Raw genomic sequence first — 18,819 nt, forward strand, 5'->3', positions numbered from 1 at the left:
TGTTCATCGGTATATAAAAGCCTTTAAATAAAATAAATAAATAAATGATAGACTTCTCAAAGCATGGAAATTTACAAAATAAAAAAAGCCCTGATATATAAAATGATATAGAGACTTTCAATTAGCCTGCATCTTGAACATATTAGTGTAGCAAGCTATTATAAACCAAGTTCCTGATCCCATGAGCTTATCATGTGCTAGAGCCTTACAATGTAAACCAAGTTGTGTCTGGATTTGAGTAATGTGTTTTAGATCTGTCAAAAAGGGGTTTTCAATAGGGATGTGAATCGTTTTTGAACGATTAAAATTATCGTCAGATAATTTTAAAATCGTCCAAAATCGTTAGATACGCGATACAATACAAATGCCCCCGATTTATCGTCAGGGGCATTTGTATTGTATCGTTAAATAGGGCGCGGGAAAACCGGCACACCAAAAAAACCCTAAAACCCACCTGAACCTTTAAAACAAATCCCCCACCCTCCCGAACCCAGCCCCAAAATGTTTTAAATTACCTGGGGTCCAGTGGGGGGGTCCCGACGCGATCTCCTCCCGCTCTCTAGCCACCGCTGCGTTGAGAAATGGTGCCGGTGGCCCTTTGCCCTTATCATGTGACAGGGCAAAGGTAGCGCCGGCGCCATTTTGTTTCCTGGCTCCCGACGTCACGCGTGCGGGAGATCGCCCCCGGACCCCCGCTGGACCCCCAGGGACTTTTGGCCAGCTTGGGGGGGGCCTCCTGACCCCCACAAGACTTGCCAAAAGTCCAGCGGGGGTCCAGGAGCGACCTCCTGCATGCGGGCCGTATTGCCAATCTTCAAAATGGCGCCGGCGCTACCTTTGCCCTCACTATGTCATACGGGCGACGGCGCCATTTTGAAGATTGGCAATACGGCCCACGTGCAGGAGGAATAGGTTAAGTAATCTAAACTTTGCACAGATAATATCTTAGCAGAGGATGGAGAAGGTTTATTTCCTTGCCTTTTGTCACAAATTCAGTATCTCATCATAATTACTTCAGTCTTTCAACTGAAGTCAAGCATAAACCCTTGCTGGCAGGTACAGACACACAAGATAGAGCTGGGACACAGAAACTGATAGACTTTGGTCTTTCCATAAGAGACTGAAACAAGGCCATCTTTTCTGTTTAGTACCAAGTAAACCATTTGGGGCAGCTCCCCAGAAGACAGAGACCTTTCACACACTGCGGTGCCCATCTATTTGGTTTGTCATCTAGCCAGCTCCACCATCAAGAGGGACTTCTCTATTTTCATGCTTGGTTTTTTTTTCCCACACAATTTTGTGTTTGGGACAGGGTGCACCCTCTTGAATTGCTACCAGGGAGGATAATTTTCAAACAATTGTGCGTGGTGGCATATATACATGTATGTGGCCTCACACATATTTGCTATAGTATTTTATAATACATGCATATGATATGTGCATGTTTTATAAAATACATGCAACTCTACCATGCAACATATGTGTGTATGTAGGCTTACTTATGAATACAAACAATGCATTGAAACCATGTATAATCAATGCATTGAAAGCGTGTCATTTACCGACCTATTTTAAATATATATGTGCATATATTTTACACATGAAAATAAACTAGGACTCATGTAAGTTGGCTTGTACACACATAACTCAGTGTATTTTAAGCATACATGCGCGAGTGAAATTACCAATTTTACGAATTAGTCCATTAGTTTGCCAAGTCCTTCTTCAGGTTATCAAGACCTTCCTGGTTCTTCAGCCTGCACATCCCCCAGTTCACCCAGACCTCTAACCTTGCCAATAATACATGATAAACATGTTAATTATTACTTAGTCAAGATAATTAGCAGGCATAAAGCTATGCTAGTGAGTGAGCAAATGTACATAAATAAGTGTCTTTTAAAATAATAACTTTCACGCATAAATATTTTTGCTGCCCCAGGATAACCCATCCCACTCTTTTTTACACACACATATGTGCGTGTGAAAGTGTATATATGTGCTTATGTTTGACATTTATAAAGTACAGAATATATGAGTAAAGGCTACTTACACGCGTAAATGCTCATTTTTATGCACATAACATTCTGAAAATTTACTTTTAAGACTTAAATAAAAATGCCAAATACTATGATGATTGCATCAGATTAGTAAAGCAATGTAGCCAGTGTGAAAACAATAGGATACTGGGTCAACAGTTGACTTTTCAGCATAATTTATTAAGTGTCTATCCCATATAAACTGAATAAATAAAATTCCCTGTATGTACCCAGATCAGTCCAGACTCCTGGGTTTTGCCTCCCTGCCAACAGATATAGACAGAGAAAGTTTTACTGATACTGCTACTTATCCACATGTTCCACCTGCAGTTCCTCAGTATTTCTGTGTCTCCAGAAGGTGGTAGATAGATAGTGCAAAACCTGCAGGTCTGCAGTCTGGGCAATTTTTAGTTTTTGAGCCTTCCTCCCAGACGTTTTTTGGATCCTAGTTGGCCCTTTCTGTATGGTTGAGGTAGACAAGCTGGGGGTTGGTTACCCTTTAGTGTCCTTGGTCCTTGCACCCATGGGGCGTAAATCTGGTGGTCCAGATCCCTCCCCTTCATGAGGCCGCTGAGGCAACTGTAGTCTCAGGATATTTTTTCTTCTGAAGCAGTTTATTCTTTTGGAGCCTCTGTCTTCCAGTCTTGGGGAGAAATTTAATAAAGTTTGAAAAAAAAAGTCTAAGGCAGTAGCACAGCTCTGCTGTGCGGGTGGCTTCCTTCTTATTGATTTGGCAGCTGGGGTGCTTGTTTTTGGCTGAGTTTGCTGGTTTGCTACTCTGAGGCAAGCTTCCCTGCGATAGCTATGGATCGTGGGTCAGCCTGCCACGCATAAGGCTTGGCACATTCGCTGCTCAATAGAACAGGGTTGAACTCTGGCTGTTCGGGGGGCGATGAGGGTTCATCTGATGGCCGGGTGAGCGCTAAGAAGCAATGGAGGGCCCTCACTCCTGTTTCTGTATCACATCGGGGCTCGCGCCAGGGTGAAGATCCCTTCCCGCTCAGCACGGGAACGGTGGCCATTTTGAATTCTCTTTTGGCTGTTCTTGCATCGTCGGGGGGGGGGGGGGGGGGGGGCGAGATGGATGTTCCTCCTCAGTTGTTCCCAGCGTGTTCAGGCTCCGGTGAGGATCAGGGGAGCTCGGAGGGGGAAGAGGTTCCCATGCTGCCCATCCCTGGTTCCTCTCCACTGTGGCTGGGGCCTCAAAGCCGTTTTCTGCTGAGTTTGTTTTTTCTGCTTTATGAGGTTTATCTGGCCAAGCAGCAGGCAGAGTATTCTGGTGTGGATTCCAGGCCCCAGCCGTCAGAGGGGCATGCTGTGAGGCCCAAGCCAGATCGTTCCATTAGAAAGCACGTTTCCCTTGTCCAGAGATTATTGGGTCCTTCTTTGGGATCAGGACCCGGTGGGGATGAGTCGGAGGATTCTGATGATGCCCCAGTGGGGGCAGTGGAACGTCCTGGCCATGACTTGTTGGTGGATTTGGTGACAGGGGGATGATCTGGAGGGAATTTCGGTCCCTAAGGGGGATGACCTGAAGGTAGTCCATCTTTTTAGGAAGGAGGAACTAGGTCCTTTAATTCCTTAGACTATTCAGGTACTTGGGGTCAGAATTCCTCAGGAAGATTCTGATTTAGAGGGTGCAGATCGGGTCCTGGATGGCCTGCAGCAACCCCTGACAGCTTTCCCATATCACAAGTCAGTGAAGAAGCTGGTTGAGAGGGAGTGAGGAACTCCCAATGCAGGCTTAAAGGTAGGGAGAGCCATGACAAAGCTCTATCCATTGCCTGAGTAGACATTGGAACTTTTAATCCTTCCTAAGGTCGATGCTGCGGTTTTGGTGGTTACAAAGAAGATGACTATTCCGGTGGTAGGATCCGCAGCATTGAAGGTCATGCAGGATTGTAAACTGGCAGTACACCGCAAGAGGATTTTTGAGGTTTCGACCCTGAGTTTGCAGGCTGCTATTTGTACTAATTTTATGCAGCGTGCTTGTCTGCATTGGGTGCAGAAAGTCAGCTGAAGTCAGGCGAGGAGGCGAACATGGCTGAGCGTGTTGAGGTGGCAGTGGCTTATGGTGCGGATGCTCTGTATGACTTGGTAAGGACGTTGTCTCGGATTATGGTGTCTGTGGTTTCCACCAGAAGGTTGTTATAGTTGCGTAACTGGTCAGCGACATGTCCTCCAAGTCTCAGTTAGGGTCTTTTAGGAGTGGACTCTTGTTTGGTGAGTATCTGGAGCAGTTGTTGCAGAGTCTGGGCGACAATAAGGTGCTCAGGTTGCCAGATGATAAGCCTAAGGGTAAGAGATTTTTTCAGGTTCTTTCCTGTTTTCGGGACATAAGGATGTCTTGTCTGACAAGGGCAGTGCTAGGGCCGCAAAAGCAGTTTTCTCTTAGGGGCCAATCCTGGGGTCAGTCCTTTTGGGGTGCCAGAAGACCATTCCGGGGCACTTCCAGTGGTAGTGCAACTGGAGTTAAGTACTCTCAATGAAGCGAGGCTGGTCCACTCCATCGTTTCTATTATAGGGGATTGCCTAGCACGGTTTTTGTGAGGAGTTGGCCAAGATTACTCAGGTTCAGTGGGTTCTCAGTGTGGTAAGCGACGACTATGCTTTAGAATTTGCTCGTCCCATCCGCGACTTGTTTCTAGTTTCCCCTTGCGGCTCCTTACTCAAACAGGTGGCAGTTTGGGAGATGCTGGACCATCTGAGAAAGCTGGGGGCGGTGATTCCGGTTCCCCATGAGGAGCTAGACTTGGGAATGTATTCCATTTACTTCATGGTTCCAAAGAAGGAAGGCACTTTCCAGCCGATTCTTGATTTGAAAAAGTTAAATGCAGCGCTCAAGGTACTGCATTTCCGTATGGAGACCCTAAGGTTGGTGATAGCGGCAGTTTGCAAGGGAGAGTTTCTGGCATCTCTGGATCTAACAGAAGCATATTTTCACATTCCTATTCATCCAGACTCTCAGCTGTTTCTGCAGTTCATGATTCTGGGTCAGCATTTTCAGTTTCAGGCCCTTCCTTTTGGGTTGGCCAAGGCACCACGCACCTTCACCAAGGTGATGGTGGTGGTGGCAGTGGCTTTGTATCAGGAAGGTGTTCTGGTGCATCCTTATCTGGATGACTGGCTTATCAGGGCAAAGTCAGAGGTTTTATGTTGCCAATTGGTTCAGAAGGTTATCGGAGTTCTCAAGGTGCTCGGCTGAGTAGTGAATTTTCCAAAGAGTCACCTGCAGTTGTCGCAGCCCATGGAGTATCTGAGATCTCGGTTCAACACTCTAGAAGGTAAAGTGTATCTCACAGAGGAGCATGTTCAGAAAGTGCAGGAACAGATTTGGCACTTGCTAGGGTTGCCAATGCCCATGGTCTGGGATTATTTGCAAGTTCTGGGCTCTATGGTTTCAACCCTGGAATTGGTGCAATGAATGTTTGCTCATACGAGACCCTTACAGAGGGCTCTTTTGGCATGATGGAATCTGGTCTAGGAGGAGTTTCATCTTCTTTTGCCACTCGAGGGTGTCACATGGGAGAGTCTATCCTGGTGGCTTCTAAGTTCCAATCTGGTTTGAGGTGTAGACCTCAAAGTTCTGGATTGGGTAGTGGTTACTACTGATGCCAGTCTCTCTGGTTGGGGAGCAGTTTGACAGCAGCAATCGGCTCAGGGTTGCTGATCCGTGAAAGAGTCTGCTTGGTCTATCAATTGGTTAAAGATCAGAATGGTCCGCTTAGCCTTACGGACTTTTCTGACATTCGTGAGAGGTCCTGTTGGACAATGCGACAATGGTAGCTTATATCAATCAGCAGGGTGGAACCAAGAATTGAGCAGTGGCACAGGAGGCTCAAGAGTTGATTCTTTGGGTGGAACAACACCTGGAGTGGATAGTGGCATCACACATCGCTGGGGTCGAAAACGTTCAAGTGGATTACTTGAATTGCAGAGTGTTAGATCCAGGCAAGTGGGAGTTGACAGAGAGAGCGATTCAGTTCATTCGCAAGAGGTGGGGCTCCCCCCCACGTGAATCTAATGGCGACTCATAAGAATGCCAATGCGTTTTGATTTTTCAGTCAGAGAAGAGAGTACGGGGCCAAGGGTATCGATGTTCTAGTAGTGCCTTGACCTCGGGAGATTCTACTTTATGTCTTTCCTCATTGGCCGCTCATGGGCAAGGTATTGTGTCAAATAGAAAGGCATCAGGACGAAGTGGTGTTGGTGGCTCTGGAGTGGCCATGTTGGCTGTGGTTCGTGGATCTAATCAACTTGGCAGTGGATGGCCCGATTCGCTTCGGTCACTTAGAGAGCCTTTGTCATCAGGGACCCATATTTTCAGACCGGGCTGCTCACTTTTTTTTAGCAGCATGGCTTTTGAGAAGCAGCGATTGAGACATAAGGGTTATCCCGAGGTGGTTATTGCTACATTGCTGCAGGCCAGGAGAAAATCTTTCGTACATGAGGGTATGGAAGGTTTTTGAGTCCTGGTGTTGCTCTAATGGGGTTCGGCCTCTCAAATTTTTGGTGCCTGACATTTTTTCTTTTCTGCAAGATGGTTTGGTGAAAGGGTTGTCTCTGAGCTCGCTTAAGGTACAGGTAGTGGCTCTGGGTTGTCTTTGAGGCAAAATAGAGGGTTCTACTACATCAGCTTATCCGGATGTGATTCTGTTCCTCTGGAATATGCATCTGCTGGTACGGAGATTTTGTCTATCCTGGAATCTTAATTTTGTCCTCAGAGGTTTGTTTGAGACTCCTTTTGAACTGCTCAGAAGGGCTTCTCTTAAGGACTTGACTCTTAAGGTCGTTTTTCTGGTGGCCATATGTTTGGCTAGGAGAATATTTGAGTTGCAAGCTTTATGTAGCCATGATCCATTCCTTCAGATTTCGGACTCAGGGGTGGCGTATTGGCATTTCACGTGAATCAGACAGTGGAGCTTCCAGCTTTTCCTGAGATGGACGCTTCCGTTCCTTATGCGAGGAAGCTCAAGTTGTTAGATGTGAGGAGAGCATTGTTGAGATATCAAGGTAACTAATGACTTTCAGAAGGTTATATCACCTCTTTGTTCTGTGGAGCGGTCCGAACAGAGGTTTGAAGGCATCTAAGACTACTATTGCACCATGGCTTAAGGAGGTTATTGGATCCACTTACATTACTAAGGGTTATCTGGTTCCTGAGGGTTTGCATGCTCATTCTACACATTCTCAGGCGGCCTCATGGGTGGAGGCTCAGCTAGTTTCTCCACAGGAGATTTGCAGGGCAGCGACTTGGAAGTTGCTGCATACTTTTGCAAGGCACTATCAACTGGATGTGGGGGATATGGGGTCCCCATCTTTTGGCGAAAGTATTCTGCGAGTGGTACTCTCCAGGTCCCACCCTGAGTAAGGAGCTTTGGTATATCACAGGAGACTGGACTGATCTGAAGGAAAACTGGTTCTTACCTAAGAACATAAGAAAATGCCATACTGGGTCAGACCAGTTAATTTTCGTTCCTGTAGTACCTCAGATCAGTCCAGAATCTGCCCCATCTGTAGAGGGGGAGAGCCATTCACTCATTCTGGTTTTATAGTATGGAATATAGGCTTGTTTAAAAAAAAAGTTTTAATGTTTTGAGAATTTTTGCTTTTTGGGTTTGCTTGGGTACAGATTAATATTGAGGAACTGCAGGTGGCACATGTGGTTAAGTAGCAGTGTCAGTAAAACTTTGTCTCCATCTGCTGGCAGGGAGGCAAAACCCAGGAGTCTGGACTGATCTGCAGGTACAAAAATTATCAGGTAAGAACTGATTTTCCTTTAAATAGTCAAAAATGAAAAATACATTTTTCATAAATCAATTCATTTCTCTTTTCTCTTTCAGGCAATATTGGCTTCAGTTGTTATTGTCAACCTACATGGTATGTACAAACAGTTTGGAGACATCTCTGTTTTCTGGAAAACAAACAAAATAGACTTGGTAAGGAAGAACCTGGGGTTGGGGTAAACATTTTGGCCTAGTAATGTGGATTTCCCAAATTAGAAGAGTTAAGGAATTTTTCTTAAATAAAGCAGGAAAGCAACATCACCGTATTCTTCTCCATCCATCCAATAAACATGTTAGCAGTAGAGATAAAAGTTGCCAGATCAACAACCGATTATTATTATAAAGGAAATAAAAAAAATAACTATTACAACTAAAAAGATGTTGATTAGAATGATAATGATTTCAAGCCAGAGATAGTCAACTACCAATTAGATTGAAACTTTTGTTGATGAGTTCACAGTTCTTACTCTAATCACAAGTTATGTTAGACAGAGAGATAAAACTGGAAAGGCAAAATAATAAAAATCATCATTGTATATGCAAAGCAGAAGTTACTACTAGAAGTGTACTATTAAGGAATCCTATATAAACTAACAGAGGATAAAGAGAGTTCTAATTGCCATAGTAGTTCATAAGAAAACTGGTGATACATTTTAGAAGACCAACAAAAAAACAATAGGAATGTGCATTTACATTTCTTTCATTTAGTTTTCTTTTCTGTTTGTTGGGGTGGGGACGTTGGTTCTGGTTTATTTTGATTTTTTTTCTAAATGAAATAAACTACAAAACAAAACCCAAAGAAAAGGAAATGGGGTCCAAGGCCTCAGCCCACCCTGTGGAAAACCTCCCGCATTGCCAAATTTTAAACTAAAAAGCCCCCTCCCACAAAATTTCCAGTCTGAGAGGCCCAATATATAGTAGCTGCTTATTTTCATCATGGCTATCTTTAGCCGGGGGTGTTTCAGGAGACCAGGTGAGTTTGGAGGAGGGAAAATATTCGCTTGTATTAGGTTTTCAAATGTGTTCCAATATGTAGTCCATCCACAGAAATAGCAAAGGCGAGCTATGTGGGTACTTTTCTACCTGCCTAACTTGCAGAGAATTGTCAAAGAGAAAAGATCTCTACAGTTACGAGTTAGGCAAGTACAGTGGTATCTGTATGTTTGCTGCTAGCTGGTTTGGGGGTCAATATTCAAAGGGTTTGTCTGGCTAACTTTGGGAATTAAGTGGATAAACCTTGCAGTTTGAAATTTTCCTGTCACTGACCAGCTAAATTTTGACTTGGCAAACCTAGACCCCACAAAATTTAGCCAATCAAAAAGAAGTGCTGCTGGGGGCACTCCCGGAGCACAGTTAAATTTTGGCTTATCAGAGCTACTATTCAGTGCTGGCCAATCAAAGTTCTCCGGATATTCAGCCCGGCCTAATTTGGTCTGGTTATCTGGATAAAGTTAACCGGGCAAAGTTGTTTAGCTGACTTTATCTGCATACAGCCAACGGAATATTGGCTTTTCTGTAAAAATTGCCTACAGAATGTAGGTATCTGTATTCTTCAAAGCACTAAATTATATTCAATCAATAGGACCACAATGACTAAATATTCCAATCCAGGGTATCTTCTTCCCAAAGAATGTTCCATTTCAATATATCAATGATGGGAGAGACATATAGTTTATTAAGGTAGACATTTCATTACCCACATATGATTTACTACTTAGATACGTTTCTTTTTCTTTTTCAGTTAATCTGGCTGGTGACTTTTGTGGCGACTCTTCTCCTGAATTTGGACATCGGATTAGCTGTATCTGTAGCCTTTGCATTGCTCACAGTTATTTTCCGAACTCAGCTGTATGTTGATTTGCTTGAAAAGGGAAAACAGGGTGGCTCATGAATCCAAAATTTAGGACAAGATGTGCTCAAGGACTTTTCCCCATGTTCTGTCTATGGGGAAAAATATTTAATACATCTGTCCCTTAATTTGGTAATGCATCTTTTTGGTGCTAACTGCCTCTGCATGAAAGTTAAAGCCAAGACTAAGGATGAATCGCACAAGGTTCCAAGAGCCATTTACTGGGAAGTTATTTAATAACACTTGCCATTAATTTCAATACAAACCTGTAAGATGCCTAAAGAAAAATGGGACAAATAGATTAACAGTACAAATGTGCTGAGTAACTAAAACAGTTACTGACCATGTTCAATACTAATATTCCTTCATTCTGTTAATTTGATAATAGTTTCTTCTAGAGATACTGTGTCTGGTTTTCATAATTTTCATGCCTTAAACGCTTTGCTGGAGAATATTATCCCCCATGTCTTCCCATGCAAATAAATGTGATATGCCTCAGGAACTTCAGAGCCAGCCCTATAAACTGGCATATGTCATATAGGAATCTCACTATAAAGTGCCATTATATGAAAGGGTCATCAACTTGGCTACCACCTTATTTCACTGAAAGCAAACACTCATCCCGTGCATTTGGATGCAATAAAGTAAAAATGCTGAGGTCAATTTTCAAAATTATTTACCTAAGTAATAGCGATTTGCCTGGGTAAATTGACCTGCCTGAAAGTTTGGTTTATTCCAAATAGAATGAACTGAAGGACCAGTGGCTCCAAAAAACCTCCCAATTTTCATGTTGATTTGTTTCAGGAAATAGCACCCTATTTGTTTCAGGAAATAGCACCCTATTTGTAAATTGTGCATGCTAGTTTTCTAAAACAAACTTGCCAGGTTCTTATGGCCTGGATTGGCCACTGTTGGAAACAGGATGCTGGGCTTGATGGACCCTTGGTCTGACCCAGTATGGCATTTTCTTATGTTCTTAAACAAATATGAAAAAAAACAAAAAAAGCTATTCCCCCCCCGATTGAAATTTGGCTAAACAATGGGCCAAAACCTAATACAACAAACCAAAATGAAATTTCTTTTGGCTGCACATGCATAGATATTATTCTCAGTTTACTTTTGTCTCTCTCTAACAGACCTCATTATTCAATCTTGGGGCAAGTCTCCAAGACAGATATCTACAGAGACCTTGAAGAATTCAACGAGGTACAATAGGATATAGAAATGGTAGATAGACACAAAGTCAGAGACCTAAAGGAAGATGAATTGCATAGGACTACAATACCATATCCCTCTCATGTCCTTGCTACACAAGTCCTAAATTCACTCATTCTCTACATGCTTGAGGGTGGTATTACTCTGTTTCTTGGAGGGCCTGGGTTTGGTTTCAGGCTCAGGTCCTCTGTTCCCCTGACTAGCTGAGGGTGGAGACACTGTGGAAAATGTATGCATGTAAAACTTCAAAAGGAATATATGTGAGTACCTTGCATTTGAAAATCAGCTACATATGTATGGGCTAAAATGGCTTGTAGAGCCCTGGTTAGGTGTCCTACTGAAAATTTACCCCAAAATGTGCTAGATTGGTAAAACAGTGCAGTGAAACTGGTCACTGTTTTGCCTGAGTGCTCACTGATCCAGACTGGCTGTTCCATCACTTATTATTCTACTTGGAAACATATTTAACCTCTGCCACCCCCCCCCCCCCCTCACACACACACACACACTCTCCCCATAGTCTCACAATGAAGGGTTGCTGTGGATGTAGATACATTCCTGAGCAGGGGACAAGATTACCTTTTACATAGATCCTTGGGATTTGTATATTTGGACTCTGAAAAAACAGTCTCCACACATTGTATGGTATTCCAACAGAACACTTTGCTGAACTAAAACTTCTTTTATTGTGACAGTCTGGCAAACAGTACACGTACACGCTTATGTCGAGATGAATTTGCTTCTCCCATTTATACACTCACAAACCACAAAGTCAGGGTTCCCTTGCTTCTCTATTGAAGGATGTCCTAATAGGTAGGCAGATTCTAGTTCTTATAACTCTTAGAACACTCCATAGTGCCTTATCTCCAGTGGCTCTTCTCTTTATAAGGATACTCTCCTTTTCTCTTAATCTCGTTTGAGTACTTCCATTGGCCTGAGTTACTCCATTTTCAGAAGCTTAAATCCAGGTTCTGGGTGGAGTGGGAGTGTGCAGTGAAGGGGGAGAATTTTCATTTAGGAAGATCTAGGATCTTTTCAATATTAGCCCAAAATTGTTTTTAAAAGAATGAACAGAATATCAGCTTGCTGTTGATTCTCATCCTGAATTTCTTTCAGGTCAAAGAAGTATCAGGAATAAAGATATTTCGTTCTTCCAGCACAATATATTTTGCAAATGCAGAGCTGTATGCAGAGACTCTGAAAACTAAGGTAAGCCCAGCTAAGATAGGCACAGGAAAGCAAGAAGCAAAGATAAATGAACCAAATATGGGAAATTAACTCATGCTTCCAGGAATATTCTTAGCCCCTTCATAGTAACATTGTAGGTAATTGTAAAAAAAAAAAAAAAAGACAAATTGGCCCATCCAGTCTGCCCAGTTATTCCTGCTAAGGATATATCCCCGCTGCCAGCTTTAGAAGCATGATTGCTTGTAGGTATCACTCCTTATTCAAGGTAGTTCTTGTTTTCTTCAACTTTGATTCTCTACCCTCCTGGGTAGATGAGCATACAGGATCCCATCCTTAACCTATTACCCAGGTCGCCCCCACCTCCCACATCCAAACTTTGTATAATGTAAACTACCAAAACCAGAGAAGCTAATGCCTGATTATTACTATCTGCACTGCAAGAGCAATGCCAACTGCCAGTCTTCAAATATCCAATCTGGGTTAAAGCGTGGGGAATGGAAGCTACCTTATATAAAAGGGCAGTACTGCCGAAAGTGATATGTTAGCATTAACCAGTTTGTATTGTTTGGCATTGTGGGGGGTGAATATTTAAGCAGTTTTTAGATTGCTAGGGATGTGCAGCCTTCAAAAATTCATTTTGGTTTGTTGGTTCATTTTGTGGCTAGTGCAATTTGTTTCATTCGTTTTGAAAAGAAAAAAATGTGTTCATTCAGTCCATTTGTTTTTTATTTTTATACTGAAGTCAGTGGGAGAAGGCCCCAATGACTTCACTGTAAAGCAAAAAACGAGCTAGGGCCCAGGTCCGATGCTGGGACCTGTTTTGAGCCCGGTCCTACCGCTGAGCCCCAGACCTGATGCCGGGGTCTAGCGGAGGCCCAGTCCCAGTCACCAAGGTTTAGGCCTTCCCAGATCTGTCCCAGAGGCCTGGGTCTCGGTTGCCAAAGCCCAGGCCTAGACCCAAGGCCTAATCATGGGCCCAATGTCAACACCTGAAGCATGGGAGAATGCCTTCCCACATTTTCTTTTCTTGATCTGATGACTTAATATGACATCCTGCACCCAGAGGACATACCGCAATGGTATTTCTGTGGCACGTTCCTCCGGAGCAAATGGCACCATTTTGTTGTATGGCCATACAACAAAATGATGCCTTCTGCCCAAGAGGAAGGCACTACAGCAGTGTCATTGCGGTATGTTCTCTGAGCACAGAATGTCATTTTAAGTTGCTGGATCAAGAAAAGAAGATATCAGAAAGCCTACTTCCGGGCCTCTGAATATTGACCTCCTAGTGTAAAGTTATACTTTCTCCTTGGAAGACATAACAAACAGGAGATGTGAATGGGCAGCAGGAGATGTGCAGAAGCAAAATTTTAATTTAGGTTTGTTAATTTGTTTTATAGGTCATCTTCATTTGTTTGGTTTGTTTCAAACAAAAAATGTGTTTTATTCCTTGAATTCATTCATTCATTCCTTTATCATTAAAGACAATGGGAAAAGCACTGAAGCTTATTCTGGGCTTCAAAATTGGAATTTTCTGATCAATTCTAATGAAACGTTTGGGAAGACATCATCAGAAGGGGGAGAGAACTCCAACGTACCTACACTGTGGCAAAGTGGTACAAAAGTGGCATGTATAGCCTAAGGCACTATAAAGGGACAAAGGGGTACAAGCAGTGGCAGGTGTTCTCCAAGGCACTGTGAGAGACAAGAAACAGCAAAAGTGGGAAGACAGTAGCATGAATTCTCGAAGGCAGTATGAGAGACAAAGTGGCATCAAGAACGGTATCAACATCCTAAGGCACCAAGAAGGAGGAAAATGCAGAAAAGGTGGCAAGAAAACCCCCCAAAAGACAAAGCAGCACAAAGAATGGTATCAACACATCAAGGCACTATGAGAGGTGCAAAACAGCCCCCCAAATTGGCAAGAACACCTCAAGATATAGAGTCTGCGGTATGACAGCAAAGTAGAGTGACAACAAGACCCTCAAGGTGCAAGGTCTAGTTATGGCAACAATGCTGAGTGGAAGAAAGATTCCTAAGGTGTAAGATAAGAGGTATAGCAGCATGGCAGAATGGCATGGGGCATGTCTGTCTTCCTGTTGAAGCAGGTTTAGTACAAAAGAATTATCTGTCAGTTTCATTTTTGTGACAAGCTTTTATTACATTCCCTACTTGAAATTGATCTAGCTGCTGGATGGAATTTTGGGTGCTTGTGAAATTTATTTTCCAATTGAAACCTTTTTCACAATCAGAACATGACAATAGTCTCTCATCAGTGTGACTTTCTTGGTAATTTGTGAGGTTTTCTTTATTAAAAAAGCTTTTCTTCTATGCTGTAGTTGAATGTTGCATTAATTCCCTTTTCCAACTGAAAACTTTCCCACATTCAGAACATGCAAAAAGTCTCTCCTATGCATGTTTTCTGTTGTACCTGCACTTCTTTCTGACTGAGGGTTTTTCTATAGTCTGCATATGTATATATTGCCTGATTTCAGTATCAGATCTCTCAAGGGTTGGTGGCATGTGGTTAAGGCCACAGAATGTTTTAAAATGAGGCAGATTCAGACCAAATGTTAGCCCAGAATACAGCCATGATCTGTATTGGTATTCAGGAGGCTTAAACGGGTTGCTGTGAAAGACCCAGTGTTTAGGGAACTAGATGGCTGAGGGATGCAGAGTGGCAGCAAGATTCCCAAGGTTGTACATTTGAGGCATGGCAGCTAGGCAGAATGTCATCAAGACCTCCAAGGTGGTGCATCTGGGACATGGCAGATAGGCATAGTGGCAGCTGTAGTTACCAATTAGACCCTGCCTGCATCTGTCATATACTTGAATGGATCATAGACTTAAATGAGAAACAAACAAATGAGACAAAACCTTTTGTTTCATTCATGGGCACCCTCCATTTGTTTCAGGGGTCCACAAATAAAAAATGGACTCAAGGTGGTGGAATGACTTTTTAGTGAGACGGAAGAAAAAAAGCTGCTCTTCGCTTTGAACTATTTCTTTTACATCATGCCTCATACCAAACGGAAGGTGAGGGAGGTGATGACTTCATCTTCCCTTCCAGAGCCTTCACAGATGCGGATACTTCTTTTTTTAAACTGTCATCTGAATTAAAACCGGAGGAGATGGCCGCTGAAAGTGCAGATGCAGAGCAGGTGCCTGCACTTCAGGCTGAGATATCCTTGAGCCCCGGAGCCCCATGCACTCCTCCTCCATCACAACTCTTGAATGTTTCGGGACTATCAAAAGGAGATTTACCCAATACTTGAGAACTTGATCAAGGGAAAATCCAAGAAACTTCTCAGGGCGAATCCCCTTTGTCGTTATTACCTATTGATTTTCTTGAACTGCCAGGAGAGAGTGGAGGTGGGAATCAAGTCGTAGCAGGTAAGATGGAAACTGGACATGCAAGGAGTGGTAATTTACAAATGGAGAAACCAGAAGTGATTTCTGTAGAATCCCTTTGGTCATCTATAAAGTCTTTAGAATTAGCAATTGTTAATTTAGCTAAAATAACAGTAGATTCTAACCAAAGGTTTAATACCATTGAAGCATCTATATCCACAAATAATGTTAAAATAGAGAAATTGGAAAAAAGAATGGTTAATATAGAAACCTGGCAACAAAGGTTCACCAGAGCAGATATCTTAAATGAAAAAAAGTTTGAAGCGATAGAGAATTCCTTAAAATATTTAAACCTAAGAATTTTGAATTTCCCAAAACATGATTTAATTGCACCGTATGACATGTTTAAGGAGTATCTTTTACAAATTTTGAAATTGCCTCATCAAGAGATGCCGGCTATTTCTAAAATATATTATTTGCCTTCAAAATTGAATGTTGTTAATGGAATTAAAATAGGAGAAGCTCCCTTGACCCTGACGGAGGTAATTGAATCTTCCATAGACACAGTAATAGCTTGTAGAGCCACATTGCATGTTTCTTTCTCTTTTGCTTCTGATCGGGATACAGTATTACGTTTATTTATGCGAAATTGCACAGTGTTATTTCATGGGGATAAAATATGGTTACACCCTGACTTCTCTAGGATAACACAATTAAGAAGGAAAAGATTTCTGGAATTAAGATGAGAGGTGGAATCTAAAGGGGTTAGAATGTTCTTGAAATTTCCTTGCAAATGTGAAATTACTTTGCTAAATCAAAGGTATATTTTCTTCGAGGTATCACAACTCCATGCGTTTCTAGAATCCCAAACCCAAGATGCTATTGCAATAAGAATGGAGGCAATTTAAAGTGAATAATCAGATGTTTTCTCACTTTTTTCAATTGTTAATTTTGTCCTTTGTGCCGCTTTAAAATTCATCCACTACCTTAAAAAGTGCCTTTGTAAATCAGATACAGAAATGAAATGTTAAATATTATTTGTTTAAATTGGAGATATCTGTAATTGAACTGAAATTTCAGATGTATATGAAAATGCATAAATTAAAAATTTAAAAAAAATGGACTCATTCATTGCATTTGTATAATTTGTTCCAATTGAAAGCACATCCCTAATGAGCAGATTAGATGGGGCATCTGATCTTGATCTGTCTTCATGTTCTATGTTTCTATGTACACGTATACTTTATACAATCAAAAAGTATGCATGCAAGTTCCAACTCTGTCCCAATTTCCTCTCCCTGCAGAAGACCTCTGTGTAGTTCACATAAAATTAGATACATAACAGAGTTACATGCAAAGTTATAAGTGCACAGAACTCCTGCCTACTTTAGTATAGCCATGTACAAGCATAAAATTGGGTTTAATGTGCGGAAATTACTTTGAATATTACCTTCTTTAGCTTGAGAGTAAAAAATCATTAGACTGATTGGAAACTATCATAGGTTTCTGTTTCTTGTTTCAGAGTGGCATTGACGTTGACAAACTCATTCAGAAGAAGAAAAAAGCCATGAAAAAGCAGAGGAAAACCAAGAAAGAAGACAAGATAGCTGACAGAGAAGATAATGTGACAAAGGATAAAGCAAGTCTTTTCATCTTCAAGCTTGACTTTGATGTTAGGCTCCCCATATACAGTCTCTCTTCCTGTCTCTTTGGCTCTCTCAGAGTCCAAAAGATTGAAATTTAAGAACACACGAGGCCCTTGTTCATTTTTGTCTGAAATTTAAAATATCAGAACATCTGTCTGACACTAATTGTAGGTCAGAGACACTACAGTGAACTTTTAATTATTTTGCTTCAAAACAATTAGAAAAGATATGAAAAGAGCCAATGGTGGCTACTATGTCTTCTTTTGTACACAGCTATCAGCCAGTGGTATCGATTCTGCATCTTCCTATAAGGGAACCACTTATTTATGTATTTATTTAGTTCATGGGTTTATAAACTGCCTTCCCAGCCTTAATAAAAGCTGTCTAAAGCAATGAACAATAAACAATTAAAAAAAAAACCCCACATAACAATCATAAAATAATAGTATAAATAATTTTATACATAAAATAGCAAACATAATATAATATAAAAGTATTAGAAACAATTATTATAGAAGATGATACAGGTAGCGCTAGAATAAGCACCAGTATTGTCATCAGGTCAGCACCTTGGTTAAAAGCAATTTACTCAAGTCGAGTTGGAGGAAACTTTTTTTATACTAAGAACTTCAGCTAGCTGGGTTACACAAGCAGGTTTTTACCAACTGAAAACAACAAAGGCTTGTACAATACTCACAATCTTCTAAATTCAGTATGTGTAGGAGGCAAAATGTTCAATTTTATTGGAGGCAAGAATCTGAAGGCAAGTAAACTGTGGCAGTCTGTACTGTTAATGTCACTCAGAGCAGCACTGATGTCATCACTGCACATGACATCATAGTGGTAGTGAAATGACCCTCTTTATCTGATGCAAGGCATCCACACTTATATGTCCATCATAATCAGTGACTCCATTATTAATGCAAAGTCTCACGATACAAAGCAGGAATTCAACAAATTTATACCAGCTTGCCAGTACCAAGCAGGTGATCAAGATTAACTAAATGACTGCTACATATATATAAAGATTATATAGGTTTTACCCATACTTTGTCATAATTAACAGGTAACAGGAAGAATCAATAATGGCTTTTTGGATGTGGAGGTGACTGGTTCAAAGGAGATGACAGCAATGGTAGGAGGAAATAACTGAGACATTGCTTTGTATCTTGCTAACTCAAACATTTGAAAGTTGATTTTTAGGGCTATTTTTCAGAATAACTCTAGACTGGCAGTGGCTGCTGATGAAGAAGTTCTGGAAACCCAAGTCAGTACTACCCAAAAGACCTCCAATGAACCCACGCTGGAATCTCTTGGCCTAAGAAAGCCTTGTTTCCACTCACTTATACTGGACTTCGCTGCTGTCAGTTTTGTGGATACTGTCTGCATAAAGGTTTTAAAAAATGTAAGGCACAGAGAGAACCAAATAAAAGATGACATGTGTACAGGTTTTGTGAGCTAAGATATGAAATTCAAGTGGTACAAGCAGTTCTTTTGTGCTGAGATATCACTACAGATCATCTGGATGCCCAACGCCAGGCATTGTAGATTTCTCGTTCATTGTGGATCCATTGATGCCTGTAAAATACTGCAGGAAAGTGTATGCTTGTGTGACAATCGGGGGAGGGGGTGAAGATAGAATGAGAAAAGACAAAACTGTAATTAGATAGTGAAAAAGTAGTGGACTGGACAACTATTAATCTTGGCATGAAAACAATGGTCAGGTTACGAAAATATTAATTATTCAC

General features: G+C 41.6%; 1 protein-coding gene across 2 annotated transcripts in view; it reads left to right on the top strand.

Moving 5' to 3' along the window:
• LOC115091216 (solute carrier family 26 member 6-like) overlaps positions 1–18,819 on the top strand; it is a 62,247-nt gene that overhangs the window by 40,069 nt on the left and 3,359 nt on the right. For both annotated transcript variants that reach the window (XM_029601287.1, XM_029601288.1), the window contains 7 exons: positions 7,880–7,975; positions 9,564–9,670; positions 10,808–10,877; positions 12,003–12,095; positions 16,948–17,064; positions 18,138–18,206; positions 18,288–18,476. In XM_029601287.1, coding sequence (XP_029457147.1) covers positions 7,880–7,975; positions 9,564–9,670; positions 10,808–10,877; positions 12,003–12,095; positions 16,948–17,064; positions 18,138–18,206; positions 18,288–18,476 — 741 coding nt within the window. The remainder of the gene's footprint in view (positions 1–7,879; positions 7,976–9,563; positions 9,671–10,807; positions 10,878–12,002; positions 12,096–16,947; positions 17,065–18,137; positions 18,207–18,287; positions 18,477–18,819) is intronic.

The sequence above is a fragment of the Rhinatrema bivittatum genome, chromosome 4 (genome assembly GCF_901001135.1).
Source record: "Rhinatrema bivittatum chromosome 4, aRhiBiv1.1, whole genome shotgun sequence".
Classification (NCBI taxonomy): Eukaryota; Metazoa; Chordata; class Amphibia; order Gymnophiona; family Rhinatrematidae; genus Rhinatrema; species Rhinatrema bivittatum.